Here is a 22971-nt window from a genome sequence, read left to right as displayed (position 1 = left end):
TGTTTTAAAAAATATCCTCACCCAACCACATTCCTACAGGGTCATTTGTGTGACCAGTACAAACAGGTGAGGTCTGCTGTAGTCCAAGCTCCTGAGAGCCGTGGTAGAGAGGTGAGCACTGGGTCAGGGACGGTCTCATCTTGTATTCATCATACAATGCCATTTTATTCCCCAACTTCTAGCCCCGCTATCCCCTCAGATGGCTCAAATATGTTCAACTAACACTTGGAAGTTTTTACACTCATTTATTTACTGTGTGGGTTGGGGAGGGTACACACTTGGAGGCTAGAGGACCGCTTTTGTCAGTCAGCTCTCTTCCTTCCACCATGTAGGTGCCCAGGATTGAACTCAGGTCAACGGGCTTGGCAAAGAGTGCTTGTACTGGCTGAGTCACCTCACCAGCCCTCCAGCTGAGACTTAACCAGTTTACACACAATTATGGAATCCTCCAGTATGTGACACTTCCTGCTGCAAAACTCTTCAGCCTTCCTTTCACAAAGACATAGTTTTCTCTACTCTCACTGGCTGCTTGTTAAACAAAAGAGGACTAAAGAGAAGCAAAAGAGAGGCTAGCTTGGCCTTTTAACTCTTTTCTTGTAAAACTCTGAAATGAATTTACTTGATGCTTGTCAGCATTTTTTTTCTTGCTCCATGCAATTAAAACCTTTCCCCAGGATGTGCTGTGTTGGTCGGTGGAGTGGATTCCATGGGTTGTGGAATTCGTATTTATTTCCCTACTTTACCTTGTAAAAGGAATTGTGTGTTCCTTGAACTTCAATGTACTGGACAGCCAAATCCCATGTCTCTGTATTAGTCAGTTGTTCAATCATAGATGTAAGTCATAGCAGTCCTGAGGGTGAACCTCAAGACTCCAGTTTAGACAGAAGAATGACTTCTTTATGCAGACATCCTGGTGGGCAGATGTGTGAGGCTGGAAGGACCGCGCCCGCTGTGCTGTGAGCGGGGACAGCTTTGAAGACACCAAGACACAGACATAATCCAGCCCCAAAGCTCACAGAGATCTGGAATCATGAGCTCTGAAAGTCTAACTTCATCATTTAGCAATTTTCATTTTTTTTCCTGATCAATTACCATTTGTTTTATTAATTTTATTTCTTTTAAATCTCTGGATAGTTAACTGTGTTGTATTATATTCTTCTCAAAAGTTGTATTTTTTTTCTTTTAGTGTTCTCCCTCTCATTTTAAAAGAAGCAACCTATCCATAGACCACATATATGTAGTCAATACACACATAATTACTCTGAACTCTCATTCACTGCTCTCTGAGTAGGTATTCTATTTTACAAATCTTTACACATTTGAGATAATGTTGCTCTCATTCCTGCCTTCACCTGCAGATACTCCATCACTTTCTCAGGAAGCCTGGCCTCCTTTTTTTTTTCAGGTGGTACAGGTAAGTTCACAGAACCACAGAGCTCCCAAATAGGAACAGGAACTCACGCATACAACAAACTCACGTCCCTGTTTGTTTTCCCCTTTGTGTGTATGTTGGACTCATTCACACCTAAGTAGTAAATGACTCTTAGTCCTACTCATTAGTAAATTCCAATATCTGTATGTTTGAATTTGGCAAGCCTGCATGCGAGCGTGCACGCGCACACACACACACACACACACACACACACCCTTCAGCATCGTGCACTATTAGAGAAGGTAGGTGTGTAGGGTCATGTAGAATGTTCTGTATTTTGAATGGTTAAAATGGGGAGAGAAGAGCGAGAGAAACCAAGAGAGCTGTGAAGTGCAAGATTCTGGTTGTGTCATGTGATGCAGACTTTGTGATATTTTGCTGAGGCAAGACCTATGTGGGGAGGACACGTGATGTTTGGAGAGCATATAAGTAGGACTCAGCAAACTGATGTGACGGGGGCACTTGCATAGCTAGCCTTGTAACGCTTGGTCGCTCTGTTGATCTTCGAGTGGTTGAGAGAAGCATGGCAGAGAACTCCTGGTACTCCGGCTGATCCTCGTTGCTCCAGGGATTCCTGCCAACTCGACAGAGGCTTGACAGTTTCTGCTGGATAGTGCTATCGTTGCTGATTCGTGTCTGGTGACACTATTAAATCGGACTGTTGGGTATCCTGACACTACTGAACTGGACTGCTGGCACCCTGACAAACGGAGATTAAAATCCATCCAAAGAGCTACTTCTAATAGACCTACATCTCCTTGTCCTATTTACCACCGTTTCTCCCCTACTTTTAGACAGCAGGCTTGAAGCATTTTCTTTTCTTTGCTTTTTTTTTTCTTTTTTCTTTTTGTTTTTTTCAAGACAGGGTTTCTCTGTGTAGCCCTGGCTGTCCTGGAACTCATTCTGTAGACCAGGCTGGCCTCGAACTCAGAAATCCGCCTGCCTCTGCTTCCCAGGTGCTGGAACTAAAGGTGTGCGCCACCACCGCCTGGCTAGGCTTGAAGCATTTGAGAACCCGTATGAAGTAGGATTTAAAAAAAAAAAAGGAAGCCTAGAAAGCTGGTAGGAAAGAAAGAGGGCGAGCAGGGCAGCAGAGAAGAAGACGAGTGATGTGGAAAAGGAGAAAAGGTGAAGTCGGCAGAAGAGGAAGCTCAGCTTTTACAACTCTCAGTTAAACGGAGTCGTTACATGCCAGCTCCCTAGGTCTAGGGCAAAGCCAGAGTGGAGGCAGACTCTTGGCCTGGTAGCCAAAGAACCCTTAGCTTAAGTACCAGGCACAGAATACAGTTGTCCGATGGGGCACCCAGACTGTCAGCACCACCCATCTCTTCCATGTGCCACCAATTGCCACACTTTACCACTTGTAACTTTAGCACAGTGTGAAGGAAGCTCTACGACACAGTGAGATGGCAGGACCTTAATATTCATCTAAAATAACTCTATTGGCTCCTGTTTCTTATCTTGTCTAGCAATTTTGCATGAGTGTTATAAAACAGTGAATACATTATGCTGGAATTTCCATGGCTAGACTCAACTTGGACTGGAGGTTCAGGGTGCAGCTAACATTACTTGGGCCAGGCCTGGGAGTTTCTGTTTTCTATCATTAGGAAGAACCTCCTGTCTACCTGTAAGGTGGGTGAGGAGATGTTTGCCATGAACTAAAGGGCAGACTGGCAAAACTGGCTTTCATGTATCCAACATGTCCCCTCCCTGCAAGGATTTTATAATTAGGAGTGGATGGCACCTTCCTTCAAATTAATTCTTTTTATCCAACTCAGTGGCTGAAAGACATGGCCAAGCAGACCTGCAGTGTGAGACTGAGTCCCAGGATTTTCCTATCTAGAAGTGGCTGATGGAGAGGCCTACAGAGGTATCCTACAGTACAGATCTACAAAGCAAACCTGTAAGTAAGGATACAACATCTGGTGACTACCAAAGCCGGGGGAAGTCAAGAGGGGTCCCAGGTTCCCTGGAAGAGTAATCAGTATCCACCACACGGACACCTGTGAACAGTCCAGAATTACCTGCAGGCTCTCCATGGACTGGGGTAAAACCATCTGAGAAGCTGCTTAGATCTGAGAAGCTGCTTAGAACTTACCTACAAGTTTCTCTTTCCTTTTTAACTGACAGGATGATTCCTTCTCCATCGATACCCAACTGATTAAAAAGGGAAAGCCACGGTGGATTTTACAGTTGAAGGAGCTCTCTCATGCGCCAGTGAGCTTTAAAACGGCTTTATAAAATGGTTACCATGTTCGCTTGATTTCAGTTGCTGGTGTTCTGGGTAGATGGGGTAACCAAACCAAGAGCCTCACGGACATCGTGCATGCTAAGGCATGCCCTCGATCACTCAGCCACACTCCCAGATAACCTCTGTGAAGTTTTAGAAATCTCAATCCTAAGCCGTAAGATCACAGCAGACTTAAGTTTCAGCCTTTTGCGGGTAACTGGGTTTAGTTAGCAGAGGTTTTTAAATATGTGTGTTATCTGACCTTCTGATTTTGCTTCTGGAATGCATCATACAGAAATACTTGGATAAAAGTTAAGGCTAAGGACTTTACAGCATCTTGCTTATAACAGTATCCAAAACAAAGAAACAAACTTTAAATGTTTATCAAAAGGACACTATTGCTAACTTAATTTTAAATTATAGTTAGATTATGAAATAAATGGACAGACAACTTTTGATGCTTTAGTGTGTAACCATTTCTTTGTTTACAGAAAAGGTGTATATGTGTTAATAACCATATATATATATATATACTTTTGAGTTTATAATAAAGAAAAGATAGAGAAAAGATAGAGAAGTATGTTCAGGGGGTTACTCTGGGAGTTTTTTTTTTTTTTTTTTTTGATATGGGTACAGGAAAGAAAATATTCTTATTTTATACTTCAGTACCACTTTGCATTTTACAACCAGGCTGCTCTTTAAGAGACATGGCAACCCAGTATCTAGAGCTCCTATCTCAAACCTTCACTCCACAGTTCTTGTTCCCCACGGTGGCGTACGGACAAAGACTGCAGACACTGAGGCTCCCCAGGAACAATCCATGTTTGCACTGGGGAATGATACTGGGGAAGATCTGCTGGTACTGATGAAGACCAACTTAGAGATGTGAATGGATGCCCAGAACATCATTCGACAGAGGCAACATAACGGTGGTGTTAGAGGGAATTGTGGACATTATCTACTTTGTCTCACTCTGTCTACTCTTTAAAGCTTCCGAAGCCCGATAAGGTAAAACAAAGGAAAAAGCAAAGGACTCCAAACATCTCAGACTGTACACAGGAGGAAGTCTGGGGCAAGGTAAACTCTGTAGAAAGGCATTAGGATATAGATATCAATGGCCTGTCCTCAGTCACAAAGCTGGAAGGGCTGAAACACACGCTGGGAACCTTGCTCCTACAAAAGAATTCTGTGACACTCACCCATTTCCTTACTGCAGCCATGCTGGACAACCTATGTACTCAGGAAGAGCATAGCAGAGAAAAGCTCAGTAAGACATACAGACAGGGATTGTGCAGCAAGAGGCAGACTGCAGCACATTTCTCCTGAAGGAGTCAGCTATTTGGTACTACGGCAGAAAACGAAAGAAGTCAGGTAGGCACGGGGAACGGAAGGGAAAGGGTGTGTAGCTTTTAAAGATTTTTATGCATTTTATTTGTATGGGTGATTTATTTGCATGTATGTATATGTGTCATGTGTGTGCCTGGTACCAGAAAAGGACATGGGATACTCTGGTGCTGGAGTATGAACGGTTGTGAGCCTTGTGGGTATTTAGAACGGCACCCAGGTTCTCTCCAAGAGTTTTTCACAACTATACCATCTTTCCCACTCCAAAGGCAGAGTGCCTGGGAAGGAAAACCTTTTAACACTTTGCAGGGCCAAATACTGACATCTTGCTGAGGCCCATTAAGGGCTTCTTTCAAAAGGTCTTGAGGCCTAATAACCCTACATTAGTTTGGCTAAGTTCTTGTGAGAGGATGATTCTGTAACTGAAGAGAAGCAGGGTTGGCTCCAGATAGAATTGAAAATACAACCTCTCTCAGGGTGACAGAAGTTGGTGTGGGAAGGGGCAAGGTCGGAGAGACCAGCGCAGTCAATCCACAGGATGTGGGTGAAGAAAGGTGAAGGTGAAGCTGTGAAGACTTTGAGGACCCAGTAGCCACAGGGATGTGCATTTCATTAGATCAAAGGAAGGTGGAGAAGAAGCAGATTTCACGGGGTCATTGAAGGAAAGGACCTATGGGAGGGTGGGAGACATGGTCCCTCAGGGAACTCATGATGCTGGAGCCCACTGAGGGTCAGCTTCCTCTTGTCTAAATAAAATGTTCAGGAATGCAGCTTTAGAACTTGGGAGATGAAGAGAGGCTGATGAAGGAGACAGAGGCGGAGGCGCCCAGAGATGTGCTCATTGCTAAGAGCCAAAGTTCACAGAACGAGACGTGGAGGTTCAGAGGTCATGGATACTGGGCGAGAAACCCGAGTTGTGCTCTGTCCACCTCTTGCACACCAGATCGACTTTACAGTTGGTATGCCTGGCTTCAGAGGCCCTTCTGGTCATGGACAGGATAGGCTGTGGTGCTCTACACTCTTCAACCTCTGCAGGCCACAGTTTTGTACCAGGAAAGCCGAGGTGGTAACAGAATCTAGCCAGACTCCACCTATCATTTTTACATTAGAAAGGACCAAGGGATGATCCAGTAATGAAGTGATGGTCATGTGTATGTGTATTTGTTAAAGAAGTTTGGCTGCAAAGACTAGGAGAAAGCCAGGGAGTGGAGGGGGGATTAGAAAGTTGAAGAGAGAGCATTTGTAGGATGGAGAGAGAACAAACAGATGGCTGATACTGCTGAATCAGAAAAGATGAAATGTAAAGAACACGGTTCTAGAGATTTGCCCTGGCAGAAGGGAAACGAGAAGAGAGAGAGAAACAGGATTTCTGCACTGAAAGGAGGAGCTCACTGGATGGCTTCACCCATCCCAACAAATCAGAGGTAAGGCAGAATGCAGGGCTGGGAGTGTGGCAGTCAACTGGGACATTGGGCTAAAAGTTGTAATGAAGAGATCCCTAGCATGGAACTGGGTCTGCCAAGGGACGGGGACTGGAGGAGAAAGGGCAGGCCTACAAAGAGCCAAGTGCAGGCACTGAGCAAGCACGTGTGCTTAGATCTGTCTGTAAGCAGAGATTTAAAAAAAAAAATCATGGACCATCCTAGATCAGCAGTTCTCAACATGTGGGTTGAGACCATTTGACAAACTTCTATCTACAAAAAATATTGACATTAAGATTCATAACAGTAGCAAAATTATGAAGTAGTAACAAAAGTAATTTTATGATTGTGTGCGTGTGTTGGGGGAGGGGGTCACCACAACATGGGGAACTGTATTAAATGGGCACAGTCTTAGGAATGTTGAGAACCATTGATTCAGGTGATGCTACTTCAGGGGTGTTTCTCGGAGAAATGAGTGTAAAACTGAAATTCATGTTAAGAGTCATGGCATCCTTATCGCTAGCTGGTGGAGACAGGGAATGTATAAACAGAGTCATTCTGGGTTGAGCAAACTGGGGCCTTTACATTGTTCTGTCCCTCATTTTGTGGAACCACCACCACCACAGGCAACGTCCCTTCTTACTCTGGTGTGTGGCTCTATACCACATTTCTCTAGTTGATGAGATTAAGAACTTGGAATATTAAAAAGAAGGCACAGAGAGACCACAGCATCACCCCCTGCAGCAGCAGATGGATAATAATGCCACAGTTCCTTTCTCAGAGAGGGCAGTAAAGACATGCACACACACACAGGAAAAGCTGATGTGACGAGGGTCCCCATGAGAATAAGCCCAGGAGAGAGGGTGATTTGTTGCAGGAAATGGGTTCCCAGACTCAGAGTTTCTTAGAAAGAGTCAGAATAGAGCCGTTGGCTGCTGAGAACAGAGATGGGAACATGGGAAGAAAGGGAAAACACCATGACCACAGGAGAGTTGAAGACTAGAGAATACAGTCCTATCCGTGGAGAAGATCACAAGACAGGCAGAACCAGTGGTGAGCGCCAAAGCCACCTGAAAGCCCACACCCTATGGCTCCTCAGGACAAGCATATTTTTCAAACTAATATAAAGCTACACAGTACGAGTTGAAAACTCAACACTGATTAGACTGTGAAAGTATCTGCTTGCTCTCAGACTGAGCTGTCCTGGATATCTGTATCACTCTGTCAAGACTGGTCCCCTGTACCTGGGTACCATCTCGGGCACTTCCTTACTCAAGAGAATGCTCCTGTAGAGTCCTTCCAACTTGGCTGGTTCTTTAAATGACGACCAAGAAGGGAGGAGGCAGAAGGCCTAGCTGCATAAGTGCCTGGAGCTCTGCACACAGGTTCTGACCTAGCCTGAGGTGACAGGTTTTCTCACCTCCTGGTGCCTGGGCATCTGGGACAGCCAGTCAAGCACTTCGTTTCCTTGATGTCACTAGGAGAGTACGATATGGAGACCCACCATTACAGCAAGAGAGGGGAAAATTGGCAAGGCACTCAGTAACATTTCAGACATTTGCTCACTGGCCTTCAAGCCACAAAGGTCAGTTATAAACTGTTAGCTTCTGCTACTGGGTGTTTAATTCATAGAAATCAATGACGACAAGTCTAGAGAAGCCACCAGACAAGGGGCAATATAATTATGAAGTCTTGTTTGTTTCCTACTAACAGTGACTGTATTTGTTATATTCTTCTTGGTGGCATTTGGCATTTCGTAGCTAAGGATCAGCAGGGCTGGCAACCCAGAATTTCTAAGAATTACTATCTGTTCACCACAATCTCCATATTCAAAGAATTTGTAGCATATTTTATTCTGTTTCAATGTACACTCTCTTTTTACATCTTTGCTTTAACCTGGAAAACCCCGTACATTTCAAACCAGAAACTAACAGTTCTGGCCAGGACCACAAAGCAACTACGAGGTACCTGGAGAGGTGAGATGACTAGTTTATTTGGCCGCAGAGGTAAATGCCACTCTATTCCTGTCCCTCCATCTCCCCCCTAGCCCGCCCTTCATATTAACTACATGGCCATTGACCAAATCTCTGACTGTTTTAGCACAATACACATCTCAATGTGAAGTTAAGATGGCTTACTTACAAAGAAGAGAGAAGGGAGATTAAAAAGAATATAGTTCTAATCCGTTTTACCCACTTTGTAGAATGCTTCTGTGGGTCAGTGTGGGCAGTTATTAAACTCAGATAATACTGACAGATGGTATTTAATTTTCTAGCTCTTTGGCAACCATCTACTCTAAGACTCTCTTTATTGAGTTTGTATTTCCTAGGCATCAGTTTTAGAATAGAAAGCATGCAACTCTTGATAATGTGACGGAGAATCAATCAGCCTTTCTAATGCTGGGGAGATTGGAAATCAAGGTCATTGACTATATGATCTGCTTTTTCACCTCTAAAATGTCATTGTTGTTCTCTTGTAGTAATACATAGAATGCTACAGGGGAAAAAGCCTTTGTATGTTTGGTGATGTCAAGAGCAAAACCATGACAGAGTAGAGCAATTGGCAGCTAGAGTGTCAGGAAGACTTGGATTCAAACCTGGCTCTGCTGTGTAATAGCTGGTGTTCCTGAACAAGTTATTCAGCCTATTTGTGGAAGATTCCACGTCTCTACCCTCTGAATATGGCATGGTGAGGTAACTCATGAAGGACATGGTCCCGGGCTTGTAAGAACACAAGTGTTTCACTCCCCTGGCTTCTTTGCTTCTCCCCAGGTTATAAAGGATGCCAAGTTTTGCTCATACAAAAATAATTATTCCTCAAAGATTTTAGACAAACAACTAGGATGTGACTTCTGGGCTTTCACCGAGAATTCTTTACTCCCCCCAACAGTCTTCGTATACGAGCCCACAGCACCCATCCCTCACCAGCCAATTCTGCTTAATGAACTAATCATGCACACGACTTTCTTCCTCAGTAGGATTCAAATGGTCACTTCTCGGGAGTGGGTCTCTCATATAGCACCCATTCTACAGGGAGTTGTATTTTAGGGTTTAGTTGTATTTTAGATACGCTCAGCTGGTAATGTGTGAGGCCATTTTGGTGGATGGTCATGGACAGCTTTCTAATAATCTTGATATTTATACAGATGCTAATGTCTATCAGCTAAATAAATAACTGGCTTACCAAGGCTATGGTTTTATGTATTGTTATGTAGGGTGAGGCTAAATTAAAAAGTAAGCTGATTTACGGTAGTGAAAAATCAATAAGTAAACAATATAAAGCTGCTGTAACAGCAAAAACGATGGCAGCAATACGATGTGGAAATCATTGTCTCTGCAGCAAGTAGGAACGAAAGATAGACAGGTGTCAAATATTCCTCGAATAAATTGCCTTTAGTAATGAAAGAGCATACTTCCGGGATCCTGAACCTTTCAGTTCTCAACAGGCTCTCCATGGTATCAGAAGTCCAGCTAGATCCTGGAAATGCCAGGATACTGGGACACTTTTGGTTCAATTAAGAAGCATACATTTTTATATGAGCAAAACTTGGCATCCTTTATAAAGAAGCCAGGGGAATGAAACACTTGTGTTCTGACAAGCCTAGGGCCACGTCATCTGGGTAGTTTCACAGGATTATCAATGCGAACTGAGCACAAACAATCAAAGTCTATACCCACATTCAAGGTCACAGTCAAACCAGCGGGACTAGGAAGAGCCAGGGTATCCTAGGAAGGGTGTGCTCTTGGTCTAGACTTAGTCGGCTTTAGCTTTAGGATCCGGTTTCTGATACTGCTTCATCCATCAGTCACTTAAACCTTGATCTACTCCTTTATGCAGTACCTTCAGGAGGAAGGGTTTCCATGTGCCCACTCTCAACCCAATAGCGTATTCTCTCAGCAGACAAAGAAACAGACCACCACACCACCCAAGCCTTTCTTTGAGCCTCCTCTCTCAGTTGTAAGAATACAGAAGAGAATTTTCCCATTGGAAAATGGGTTTGATGGACCGGCAATAGAGTGCATCATATATTTTCCACATTATTTGAGAGCCCTCAGGCTAGGCTGGGAACTTAATTATCAATCAGACTGATCACTTAGGTGGAAATGTGTTTAAGGCTCAAAAATGAAACTTGGGGTTGAACTGTTCCATTGATGGGTATCGCTCAGACTCAAAATTATTGCCAGTATCTTACTAGTAGATGCTCACTTATAATATCTCAAGCTTTATCTTTCTTTTAGCATCTTTCAAAATTAGTTTTTTTTTTTTTAAAAAAAAAATCATCAATCACAGCTAACCGAATTTGTTCTGTGGAAAAATAACTGATTTCCCCATCCCCAAAATAGAGACTCCATCTTTACACATAAATATAATTCGAATGAGCAGTTCTCTAATCAACTCTTAGTATTACAGGCTTAGTATTCTGAATCACCTGGAACAAGTACCCTAACTTTCACTTTGCTCTCTCCACTCGTGGGTCTTAATCTCGTCTCTGACCATAAGACTTCAACCTAATGTGTTTCACTCTTGTTAGATGAAAGAATTACCTGAGGTACTTTTTAAAAAAAAACCAGAATTCCTGGCTTAACTCAATAATGAATCAGAACCTCAAAGGAGTGACTGGGATGCGCATCGTTAAGGACTGCCCATTTCTGGAAACACCATCATTCAATCTAGTAGTTCTCACCCTGGTTCATATTAGGATCAAGTGGAGGCCTTGCCAAAACACAGGGAGACAGACCTAGCTCCAGAACTATCTCAGATCCAGGATGAGTCCTAAGAATTCACATTTCTAAGAAGGCCCCAAGTAAGGCTGAAGCTGCTGCACAGCGACCACTCTTTGAAAAATGACTTAGCTGGACAAGTGCTTGTCTTGCAGACACAGGCACCAGAGATCCATCTCTAGCACCGACATAAAACGCTGGGCATGGTGGCATTTGTGTATCCTAGGGCTGGAGAGGTGCAAACAAGTGGCATCCCCAGGGTCAGCCTAGCTTACACAGCCAGCCCCAGGTTCCAGTGAGATGCCCTGTCTCAAAAACTATGGATGACACTAAGGTTGACTTCGGGGCTTCACATGCATGCATACACACAAGCATCCTATACTTATTTAGCCTGGTTAGTAGTTTGCAACTGTTGAGTTGATGGCTAATTTTTATACCCCCCCTTTCAAACAGTACTACATTAGAAGTTACTAGACTTTCAATTCAGGCCCCTGCTAGTTCTTGGGAACCATTCAACCACAGTACCCTCTCACATCAAGGATTAGAAAAGCAAAACACATTGCAGAAGCTCTGGCAATGTGCTCTACACACAGTAGGGCAGCACGAACTAAGTCTTTGTACTCTTGTGTCTCTGCCACCGTCCCACCCTGTGAGTTACAGTGAGATGTGCTGAGGAGCAGAGGCAGTTCACAAAATTCACCGCACAAACTTCCTCTGGTTAGAACAACCAGCCAGCCAGAATGGCTGACCACTTCTTTCCTTAGAAAAGCAGCTACGCGGAGCTACACTTTGAACATGTTCAATAGGAATACACTTGGCTTCTCACTCACCTCTTTTGAGGGAAACAAAAAAAAAACAGAAACGAAGCCAAACCTGATTAAAGCTGTTTGCCTATTTCTGTGACCTAAAAATTAGGTGAACTACCACTTTTACAAGTGGGGAGGCCCTCTGAGAGGATAGGGTCTGATCCTATGAAAACTGAAGAAACATCTCTGGTGTGTGGGACACACGGACACCGAGAACGCAGGAAGCCAGATCTCATTAGATCCCCCTACTAAGCAAATCTGCTTTTCAAGCATGTATTTTATTTTACCATGGGTGCATGCCACAGCATGCCCGTGAAGTTCAGGGGCCTTTCGAGAGCCCGTTTTCTCCTTTTGGCGTCTGGTCCTGGGAAGTACACGCAGGTCCCTAGGCCTGGAATCAAGTGCCAACTGAGCTGTCTCACCGACCTGCAACCCCCTACAGTGCCCAAATGCTCCGGATTCCTCCCCCATATGGTGGGGCTATATCAGTATCTAAGGCACCACTTGGGTCCCCCCGGCCTGCTCCTTTTTAACCTGATACCCTGCAGCAACAGTTTCCACCACCAGAATTTCTGTTAAAAACTCCATAGCCCACTTGGGGGTGGGACAGTGCTATGTAACCAGAATTTAAAATGCACAAGTAAAGAAATTAGTGGAGGAAAAATAAAAACCAAAACAACAACAAAACCCTCCATCCTGATCCTCCTACGGATAAAGGCTACCCCCAGGATCTTTCTTCACTAAAGAGATTCTTCAAGTTAACCACTTAGGACAGTGGGGGAATCACTTGCCAAACAGAGTTTCCACAAGCCAGAAGCTGTAAGGACTGGGAACACAGATGTAGGACAGGTGGATCTGATCATACCCTCAGTCGAGACAGAAATGCCATTTGGGCACGTAAAAGACCAACAATTCAGAGAGAAAATGTAGTTCTTACTTTCTGCGAAACATCTCTGCAAAGATGCAGCCGACACTCCAGAGGTCCACGGGGGTGGCATAGCTGGACTGCAGCAGGACTTCTGGAGCTCGGTACCACAGCGTGACGACCTGCAATAGCAAAAGGACCTGAGCGTTACTGAGGAAGCCAGCCGTCGGGTTACACATCTCCTGTGGCCCGAGGACAAGATCCAGTTCATCCAGAACTCCTATACCTCGTGGTAACGACATGACAGAGGCAAGAAGAGCACAGGACTCCACAGGCCAGGAAATTGCATCATCCCACACTCTGGGCTCCCACTTCAGACTGTCTTAATGGGACCGGGATGGCACATAACACAGGCTTCAGAGAGCAAAGTAAAAGAATAAAAATAAAACCCTTATCAGAAAACTGCCCTGCCCTACTTATGAGACTTCAAAACAACACAATGCTGGCCCAACTCCCAAGGCACTGTTAGGAAGCGGTGCAATTCCAGTGGCCTCTGGAGGGTGACCCTGAAGTGTACAGAGCATCCCAGGACAAGTCAAAACCGCTCCTATTACGACACTATGGGGAATCAAAACAACCTCCCCTTCCCTGGTGCTCTCAGCCAACAACACTGAGAAAAAAAAACAAGACAGGAAACCTAATGCAAGTATCTGCACTGTGTCTGAGGGCGTCATCCCACAGAGGAGAGCTGCAGTGACCATTTGAGGAAGCGCAGACTGAGGAGGCACAATTCTAACAATTTCTTCCAGGTTGAAGGTTGAGGAAAAGACCAGGTCAAGGCTTCAGATTCATGTGTGGGTAGGAAAGCAAACACCTCCCTGATCTAGATGGGAAAGGCAGAAGTTCTACAGACACTTGCAGTAAGGACGTCCCCTTTATCGTCAGATATTTGGTCAATATCTTTTTACGCGCACATTTTGCATTATCCAGATCCCTGGATCCTCATTGTTTTGGCGTCAGGTACCTTGGTCCTGTGCTGGTTGGTACACTGGTAATCGGGGTAGCTGGTCTCTGAAAATGTCTTCCATCAATTTCCTTCTCTCCCTGTGCGTCCACTCTGCCCTCATCACAGGACAGAGTTTACTCAGCGTTCCCTGATGGGGAGTTGCTTGACCTGCAGTGGTGTCTGAGGCTATCGGGGGCTACTTCATAAGACATCTTATAACCTGAGCCCTTTTGAGTGCTTGCTCTTGAGATGCTCCCTCGGGGGACCCAGGAGTGACGCTGTGGGATAAGGCACTCTGACGGCAACCCTGACAGTCCTCGTCTCCTCGTCTCATACAATATACTTTGCTTCAAATCCACCCGGGGTGGGGGTCAATTTTAGTAAAGAGACACTTGGCTGACATCTAACAGAGGAGAGTGTATCCGACACGGAGACCCATACCCAGTTTTAGCACTTAGGGCTGAGGCAGGAGGATCATCAGTTTCAAAACCAGCCTAGACTAGGAGGTATTGTAATAGAAATAAACAAAACAAAACAAAACAAAACAAAACAAAACAAAACCCTGACAATACAAGTTGTTATTTTAGTTGTCACCTGGCTCTGATCTATATCTGTCTGGCATCTCCTTGATGGCTCTATAAACGCTAGATTGCATCCCTGTTTTTCAAATGGAACCATCCATGGAGAGTTTCAAAAACAAACTAAGCTACCTCACCAAATTAGAGGGTTCTGGATTATTATTTTTTTTTGGCGGGGGAAGCATAAGAAGATTTATTAAACACACATCTGAGCTTTTCCATGGACACCTCATGACTTAATATGCTTCATATTTTGCTTTTCCAAAGATTTTATTTACAGTTCAGCTGTTGCCCTGCCCAGTTCCCCCTCCCACAGTTCCTCATCCCATTCCTCCTCCCCACTGTGTCTGAGAGGATGCTCCCCTCCCCACCAGGCCTCACCCTTCCCTGGGTCCTCAAGTCTATTGAGGCTTAGGTGCATCTTCTCCCACTGAGGCCAGACCAGGCAGCCTTCTTCTGTGTATGTTTTGGAGCAGGGTGCAGGTCATGGACCCATTCCTGTATGCTGCCTGGTTGGTGGCTCAGTGTTTGGGCACTCCCAGGGGTCTGGGTCAGTTGAGACTGCTGGTCTTCCACAGTCACCATAGGGTCGCCCCTCCTCTTCCACATTTTCCATGCTTCTCCTGACTCAACCATAGGGGTCACTGACTTCAGTCCAGTGGTTGGGTTTAAGCATCTGCATCTGTCTTAGTCAGCTACTAGTAGGGCCTCTCAGAAGACAGCCACACTAGATTCCTGTCTGTACGTAAGCCATAGCAGCAGTAATAGTGTCAGCTCTTGGAGACTCCCCGTGAGGTGGGTCCCCACTTGGGCCAGACACTGGACCACCTTTCCCTCAGTCTCGTCTCCATTTTTGTTCCTGCAGTTCTTTTAGACAGGAACAATTCTGAGTCAGAAATTTTGACTGTGGGTTGGTAAGATCATTTCTCCTCTTGAGGCCCTGTCTATCTACTGGAGGTAGACTCTTCGAGTTCCCTCTCTGTCCTGTTGGGCACGTCATCTAAGGTCACTCACAGTGAGTTCTGAGAATCTTTCACTTCCCAGGTCTCTGGTACTTTCTAGAGGGTCTCCTCACCTCCCACTTTCTGAGGCTGCATATGTTTTCCCTTTTCTTAATTTTCTTATTTTAACGTTCTCTAGGGAATGCTCAGCTTGTTTGAGCACTACTGTGTCCCCACCACCACAATTTGTTCATTCTGTTCTCTTAGCTTGGGAAGCTTTTTCTTCCTTTATGTGTGGAAATTCTATTTATTCCACAAGACCCAGTGTCTTAGTCAGGGTTTCTATTCCTGCACAACATCATGACCAAGAAACAAGTTGGGGAGGAAAGGGTTTATTGAGCTTACACTTCCACATTGCTGTTAATCACCAGAGGAAGTCAGGACTGGAACTCAAGCAGGTCAGGAAGCAGGAGCTGATGCAGAGGCCATGGAGGGATGTTCTTTACTGGCTTGCTCCTCCTGGCTTGCTCAGCCTGCTCTCTTATAGAACCCAAGACCTCCACCAGCCCAGGGATGGCACCACCCACAATGGGTCCTACCCACTTGATCACTAATTGAGAAAATGCCCACAGCTGGACCTCATGGAGTCACTTCCCCAACTGAAGCTCCCTTCTGTGATAACTCCAGCCTGTGTCAAGTTGACACACAAAACTAGCCAGTACACCCAGTATCATGGTACCAGCATCCTGGACTCATTGGTATCTCTATGAGGTCAGGATAGGATTAGGATTTCTGACCTGAGGTCAGGTCAGTTAGGATTCTTTCCTGGGGGCATGGACAAGGCTTTATCCACTGTATGTCTGTAAATGATTATTATCTATTATCTTACTGTGTTCATAACAACTAGGCCTTAATATCAGAGTAGTGATTTTAAGGCAATTGGTCCTAGAAAGATAACTAGGCAAAACTTACTTCAGTTCTTAGCATTCATAGGAGGAACATCTCTTTATTTTTGACACACTGTAAACACAAGTCAGGTGCAAACTGTCTACCAAGTTTCACCTGAGTGACGCGCATGCACACACACACTTACACACTGTGAAGGCACACATTCATAAACTTTAGTTCAAAATAAAGTCTAGTATCCTCCAGACGAAATTTCAGTCTGATTGCCTTGTTATTTTAAATGTTCCTAGGAAGCTGATTTCTGATGTCTTACCCTAATAAACTTCTCAATACTTATCTTCATTTTCAATACTTTAGCTGCAATATGTATTATAATCATTAAAAAATGTTTCAACATTAAAAAGGCTAACATACTGATTGATAGACTTAGGAATTTCCCTTCTACACATTTTAAAATTTACTTGACACTTGAGTACACATTGATTTTTACCTGATGCTTTTAAAATGTCTATTAATCATGTGATCATTCTTTGCTTTCTAATGATGGAAATGACATTTAGATTTCCTAAGATTGCCAATCCTGCTTCATTAGGATACACTATTACAAATCATTACATACCCTTATCAACTATTTGCAAACATTTACTCAATATATTAATATTTTTATAAATAAGAGTAGCCTATAGGATTTTCTCTGTGTTACTTTCCCCTGTTTTGACATCAGGAATAAGCAATCAGCCTACTTTCTTCTTCATCTTTGAAGCATTAATGACAAGAATAAGTAATCATTTGACAGCTTGAAAATTGTCTGGTCCATGTCTTTGTCAGCTGGGCGTGTTTACAACTGTTTGAATCTCTTCTTGGTAACTAGTTCATTAAATTAAATGACCTCTTCACGAGTCAGTCTTGATTATGACCAAGGATTTCTCTACTGACTTTCACATTTCAATTTTAAACCATAGTGGCTTGAAGCAGCAGAATTTTTATTATTTTGGTTCTAGCAGCTTGCTCGGTTGTACTAGTGGCATGCTAGGTTGTGTAGCAGCTTGCTCGGTTGTATTCATGCTAGGTTGTGTAGCAGCTTGCTCGGTTGTACTAGTGGCCTGCTTGATTATTTTACCAGCCTGCTCACTTGTACTGACTGTTTCTTTTCTTATGTTCTTTAGTTTTTCTCTCTCCACATCTGTCAGGCACTTGGTCATATTATTTATTTTAAATACTCACATGGAGTTTTATTTCCATCTTGGGCATGTTACTCCTTTATTGGATAATCTAGTGATTTCCTATTTTTATTCTACACAATTTCCTTCATCTTTTATTTTCCCTTGCACTTTTCTTAGTTGAAAAACTTCAGATTCCATTAGTAGAATAATTATTTACATCTGAATTTTTATCAGTTCTGTTCAACCCCAGATAATATATAGTTGATGTTTTTCCTTTAGTCAAGGGGCACAGGGCTCAGAGGAGTAAATAATCTAGAAAAGTGTCCAACATTTCCCTAAGACCAGACTATTTACCGTTCCTTGTTTTTTCATCCTTGGGGATTGAACACAGAGCCTTGTACACATGAAGCAGAAGTTCTAACACTGCGTCACAGCCCCAGATCACAGCTCTCCTTCAACCGCTATGTGTCGCCCCAGATCACAGCTCTCCTTCAACCGCTATGTGTCTCCTTCCCTCCCTCCCTCCCTCCCACTGAGTGCGATCTGTCCTACTTGGTGGGCTTTGTTCTTGTTCCTGGGTATTGACAGCTCTCATTTGCTGCTATTGTTCTATGGTGCGTGAAAGCACATTCTCCATTTTGTAGAGTCTGTATTACTAAGGTTGTGTGTCATGTAAGGCCTTGTATTTTGATGTATTTGCCCAATTCTGATTGGTTCCCTCCAACCCCCCCTGAACTTCTCAAGGTTTATGTTTCATACACATACTGGCCTTGTGTCCTTTGGAAGTTTAGTATTTATGATAATACAATATTAGTAAGATAACAAGAACTTAGATGGTACACATAGACTAATATACAAGTCCCAGTTAATTCTGTCATAAAATGTAAAGAGTACACTCATTCGAATAGGAATTAATGTAAAATCTGCACAAGGAAAAATGGTAATACTGCTGTTGAAGAACATAAAATAAAGCCTACATAAATGGCATGTCAATGGTGTGAAAAAAGCTGTATTATAAAGGTAATAGTGGGCTGGAGAGATGGTTCAGCGGTTAAGGACACTGATGCTCTTCTAGAAGTCCTGAGTTCAATTCCCAGAAACCACATGCTGGCTCACAACCATCTGTAACAGGATCTGATGCCTTCTTCTGTTGTGTCTGAAGACAGTGACACTGAACTCACATAAATAAATCTTTAAGAAAAATAAAGGTAATAGCAAGACAAAAATTAAAAATATCCAATGATCTGGGGGAGAAAAAAACCCTCTCAACATAGAGAAATAAACCTGAAGGTGACAAAGACTAAAAACACCAACTAAAGTCCAGAGCAAGATTGAGTTATTTATACTGTCTGACTTACTTACAGGTGGGTCAATTAGGATTTAACATCAGACTGATTTAAGAACTTATGTTGCCGGGCAGTGGTGGCACACGCCCCAGCACTTGGGAGGCAGCACTTGGGAGGCAGAGGCAGGAGAATTTCTGAGTTTGAGGCCAGCCTGGTTTACAGAGTGAGTTCCAGGACAGCCAGGACTATACAGAGAAACCCTGTTTCGAAAAACCTAAAAAAGAACTTGTGTCAATCAGTAAGAAAATAATATAACTGAGAAGTGAGCAATGACTATGAAAAAGCAAACCATAAAAAACACAAACTGCTCAAGCTACTCTCTCAGAGGGAGAGAAGAAAGGGATGCCACTCTTTGTAATGGAACTGTATAGAGAGGGGCTGATTTGAAGAAATTAGCAAAACGACATCATTCAGACTTGCCTCTGTTATATAAAATTGTTTTAAACTGCAAATAAGCACAACTCCTTTAAAAAATTTTTATTAGATATTTTATTAGATATTTTATTTACATTTCAAATGTTATCCCCTTTCCTGGCTTCCCCTCCAAAAAAAACTATTTCCTCTCCCCTCCCCCTGCTCACTAACCCACTCTCTCCAGCTTCCTGGCTCTGGCATTCCCTTACACTGAGGCATAGAACCTTCACAGGACCAAGGGCCTCTCTTCCCATTGATGACCGACTAGGCCATCCTCTGCTACATATACAGCTGGAGAATAATAAGACAGCATTTGTAAAATTAATAGTACACATGTTCCTGATCCAGCATTCTCTTCCTGATCCAGCATTCTCTTCAGAAATAGTTATGCTACTAAACAAATAGTTATTCCTAAGGATGTTTACGCCACAGTGATGACTAATAGGGGAACATTATTTATCTTTAAAACAGGAATGGGACTTGTTCTCATCTTGTGTATCCCACTCACACAGAAAAGATGTCCATGAAATAGTATTGAATGAGTAATCAACTCTGAACTCTGTTGCAGTATGTTCTGAATTTTGTTAAAAAGTTATGTGTGGGTTTGAACATCATGGTCATGGTGTGCCTGGAAGAGTGTCTGCAGGGACACAGGCATGAAGATTGCAATAGATGAAGCCTTACGAAGCCTGGAGACACAGGGTGGTGAGTGTGAGCCAAGTGCTGCTAGTGAGTTGAGAACTGGGAATTCCAGATGGCTGCGTAGCCTAGCCCAAAGCAGGAGGACTAGCAGGGCTGAGCTCCTGGGTAAGGCTGGGGATTTGTACTCTCCTGAAAATCTCACAGGGCCAAGCACCCACCAAGCAACAAGTAAGGGCAGACCGAAGTGATGCCACTAATGAATATGATCTTAAATGTTTTGAAATATCTTGAGATTTTTTTTTTTTACACGAGTCTGCAAGTTGTAGAAATTCAGCTGCCATTTGGTTTCAACTTACTTCCTTGAACAATGGCTTGAGAGAAAGATTGCTGTTGCTTTCCAGCTGGGTCATGACAGCGCTCTCTGTATGGGATACCACCTGCCTATTACGGATGTCCACTGCAGGGATGCTTTAAGAGCTAAAAAACTCACGTCTCTGTGAAGGCCCCACTTGGTCTCCATACAGATCATTGCTAAGCAAAACAAAGAAGAATTAGATTACATTCCCACTCTACTTGAACTAATAATATTTATCTAAAGACTCCTTGATTTGGGTGAAATTCTTGTGGGAAAGATATTGAGTAGTTAAGATTACCTTTCTATAGGAGTAAAATAATTAATAAAAAAGTACAAAATGGGAGAAAAAGAATTACATTTCTGTTGAATCCTTAAGTAGAATAATCCCAAGAGTACCCAGGGCCCACACTAAATAATACCCTTTTTTTTGTTGGTTTTTTTTTGTTTGTTTGTTTTTGTTTTTCGAGACAGGGTTTCTCTGTGTAGCCCTGGCAACAATAACCTTTTATTACAGACATAAATTAATGCTTTCTAAAAAGTCATCCTCTGGTTTATGTATTATTATTATTATTATTATATAAAGTATTCCTAGCATCAATGTCTTATGACTATTTCATTGTCTAATTCAGAGTCCTTCAGTCCTCTTAAGTTTGTATAGTTTTAAAACCTGAAACTCTGTATGATTTGAAACATTGTGTTGCAACCAAATCTTGTTTTAAGTCCTTGAGAACAAATCATAACACTTTTTTTTTCTGGCAGTGGAACATAAGTTTGTTTTCCTTCAAAATTATTATACTTCTATGGAAATTTCTGGTGGAAAACTGTCCAATGCACAACCAGTTCAAGTGTGTGCAAAGCAGAAAGGTATTAATTACTAATATGAAGGTCGTCTAAAGTCTCCATTTGCAAACGCTATCACGACAAGGGCTGAGCGCAAACTGCAAGAACCAGGGCTGAAGAATCTGTGACAAAGGTTGCTACCAATGGTAACAATACAGTTGTCTAGTAAGTAAAGATAACAATAGGAACTATGGACAGAGCCTGGTTGGAGCCAGCTGGAATCAAAGCAAATACTGTGTTTATTACAATCATTAAATGTATTAACAGCCTCTAGAGGTGCTGAATGGATCTGGCAGCAGGAGGGGGAGCTGGAGGAGGTGGAAGTTCAAGGATGTTTACAGAAGTCAATGTATCTGTTTAAAGGGCTTTGATCTCTAGTCACATTTTTTTTTTAAAAAACCAGTTCAATACCACTAGAAGATAAAATCCAGCCAAGGCCAGTGCTGACTCAAAATACCAGAGTCAACTGCCAGAGTCAACTGTTCCCACTTAATATTCTACTTAGGCCCCTTGGCGCCTTGTATTTTTGAGCACTTTCACCTGGATCTCGAAGGCACTGCCACTGCCACTGGCTTCACACTAGGTGGCTACAGATGTTAGAAAGGCCCTGGTGAATGTCAGGATGGTAGATGATCTCTGCCTTGGAGGTGGTCTTATCTGTCTGCCATATGCCTCCCGGTCCTCATTGGGTTTGGCCACTGGGAAGTCCCAGCAGGAGTTGAGAGGGGAGGGAAGGAGAATAGAGGTCAGGCCCTCTTGTCTCACAATGCTAAAGTCTACCTAGGCAGCATGATCATTCTAGTGAGATGCCCTCCCCGCACCTGTTCCCTTAGAGCCCAGGATTGGTAACAGTCCAACTGGCTCAAGATTCAAGCCCTGCACCTCTGTCAATCCTGCCTCAGTAAACAGATCTACCTGGAAATGTCACCATTTTTCTGTCAGGACCCCAAGTATACATTAGTTTACAAAGTACTGTTGATGGAACCCCTTGCCCCCCACCAGCCTGTTCAAAGAGGGCTTTTGGACAGAGTGATCTGTGAGGTGCTCTGTTAATATTCTGAGAGACTCTAAACAGTGAGGCAAGGGTAATTAAGGCCAACCCTAAGCTCTCCTTGCTTGTCCTTCACTTTGCTTATCCGTACTCTGTTTCTGGGCCCACTCCAACATGCCTTAACCCCAAACACAGGCAACAAGTTAGGAGGAACGTCAGCATCATCTCTGACAGATTACAGAATCTTCCCAAACTCTGTTCTTGTCCGTTTATATGCTTCCTGTCAACACAAACATCTTCTGACATGCATGTTTTCCTACAGAAAGCTGGTATGACTTGTGAAATGAAAATTAAAAACTAGGGATAATTCTATTGTCTTTTCACAAAAGGTCTAAGAAGCCAAGTTCTTTACCCAGATCAAAGTGAGTTCATCATGTGCTTGCTCTGTAAAAGGCTTCATGTTATTTGGACTCACAAATTAGGAAAGCGCACAGTCAAAGGACGTGGCCAAAGGCCCCTAGGGGCCGGAGGTGTTGCATGGTCTTAAGTGCAGAATACCAGGTTCAGAGCTCCCTCTGCTTTTTTCTTCCTTAGGTGACTGCTCTTCTAGACAGTCCTTTCAATTAGATGATCTAGATTCCTCCATCTCACGTGGAGAGCGTCAACTTCATACAATACCCAGAACTCTGCAGAGGACCACATGCACAGTGTTAGTTTCACACATTGCCTTTCATCTGGCACTTGCTGCTCTTATATCCTTTTTCTTCACAAGCAAAACTATCCCTTGTCCACATGTGCTGGCTAGTTTTCTGTCAACAGGTCATAGACCGGAGTTATATGAAAGTCGAGAACCCTGATTGAGGAAATGCCTCCATAAGATCACGCTCTGGGAAAGCAGGTAGGGCACTTCTCAGTTGGTAATTAGGGAGGTGGCCAACCCACTGTGGGTGGTGCTGTCCCTGGGCAGGTG

At 43.4% G+C, this 22971-nt stretch overlaps 1 protein-coding gene across 2 annotated transcripts in view; it reads right to left on the bottom strand.

The window, feature by feature from the left end:
* The window catches only part of Cdk6 (cyclin dependent kinase 6), a 203775-nt gene that overhangs the window by 37071 nt on the left and 143733 nt on the right, over window positions 1-22971 (bottom strand). For both annotated transcript variants that reach the window (XM_031379913.1, XM_031379912.1), the window contains exon 5: window positions 12892-13001. In XM_031379913.1, coding sequence (XP_031235773.1) covers window positions 12892-13001 — 110 coding nt within the window. The remainder of the gene's footprint in view (window positions 1-12891; window positions 13002-22971) is intronic.

Source organism: Mastomys coucha, unplaced genomic scaffold (genome assembly GCF_008632895.1).
Source record: "Mastomys coucha isolate ucsf_1 unplaced genomic scaffold, UCSF_Mcou_1 pScaffold19, whole genome shotgun sequence".
Lineage (NCBI taxonomy): Eukaryota > Metazoa > Chordata > Mammalia > Rodentia > Muridae > Mastomys > Mastomys coucha.
The sequence above is the reverse complement of the archived record's forward strand: the minus strand, read 5'-3'. Positions and strand labels throughout refer to the sequence as shown.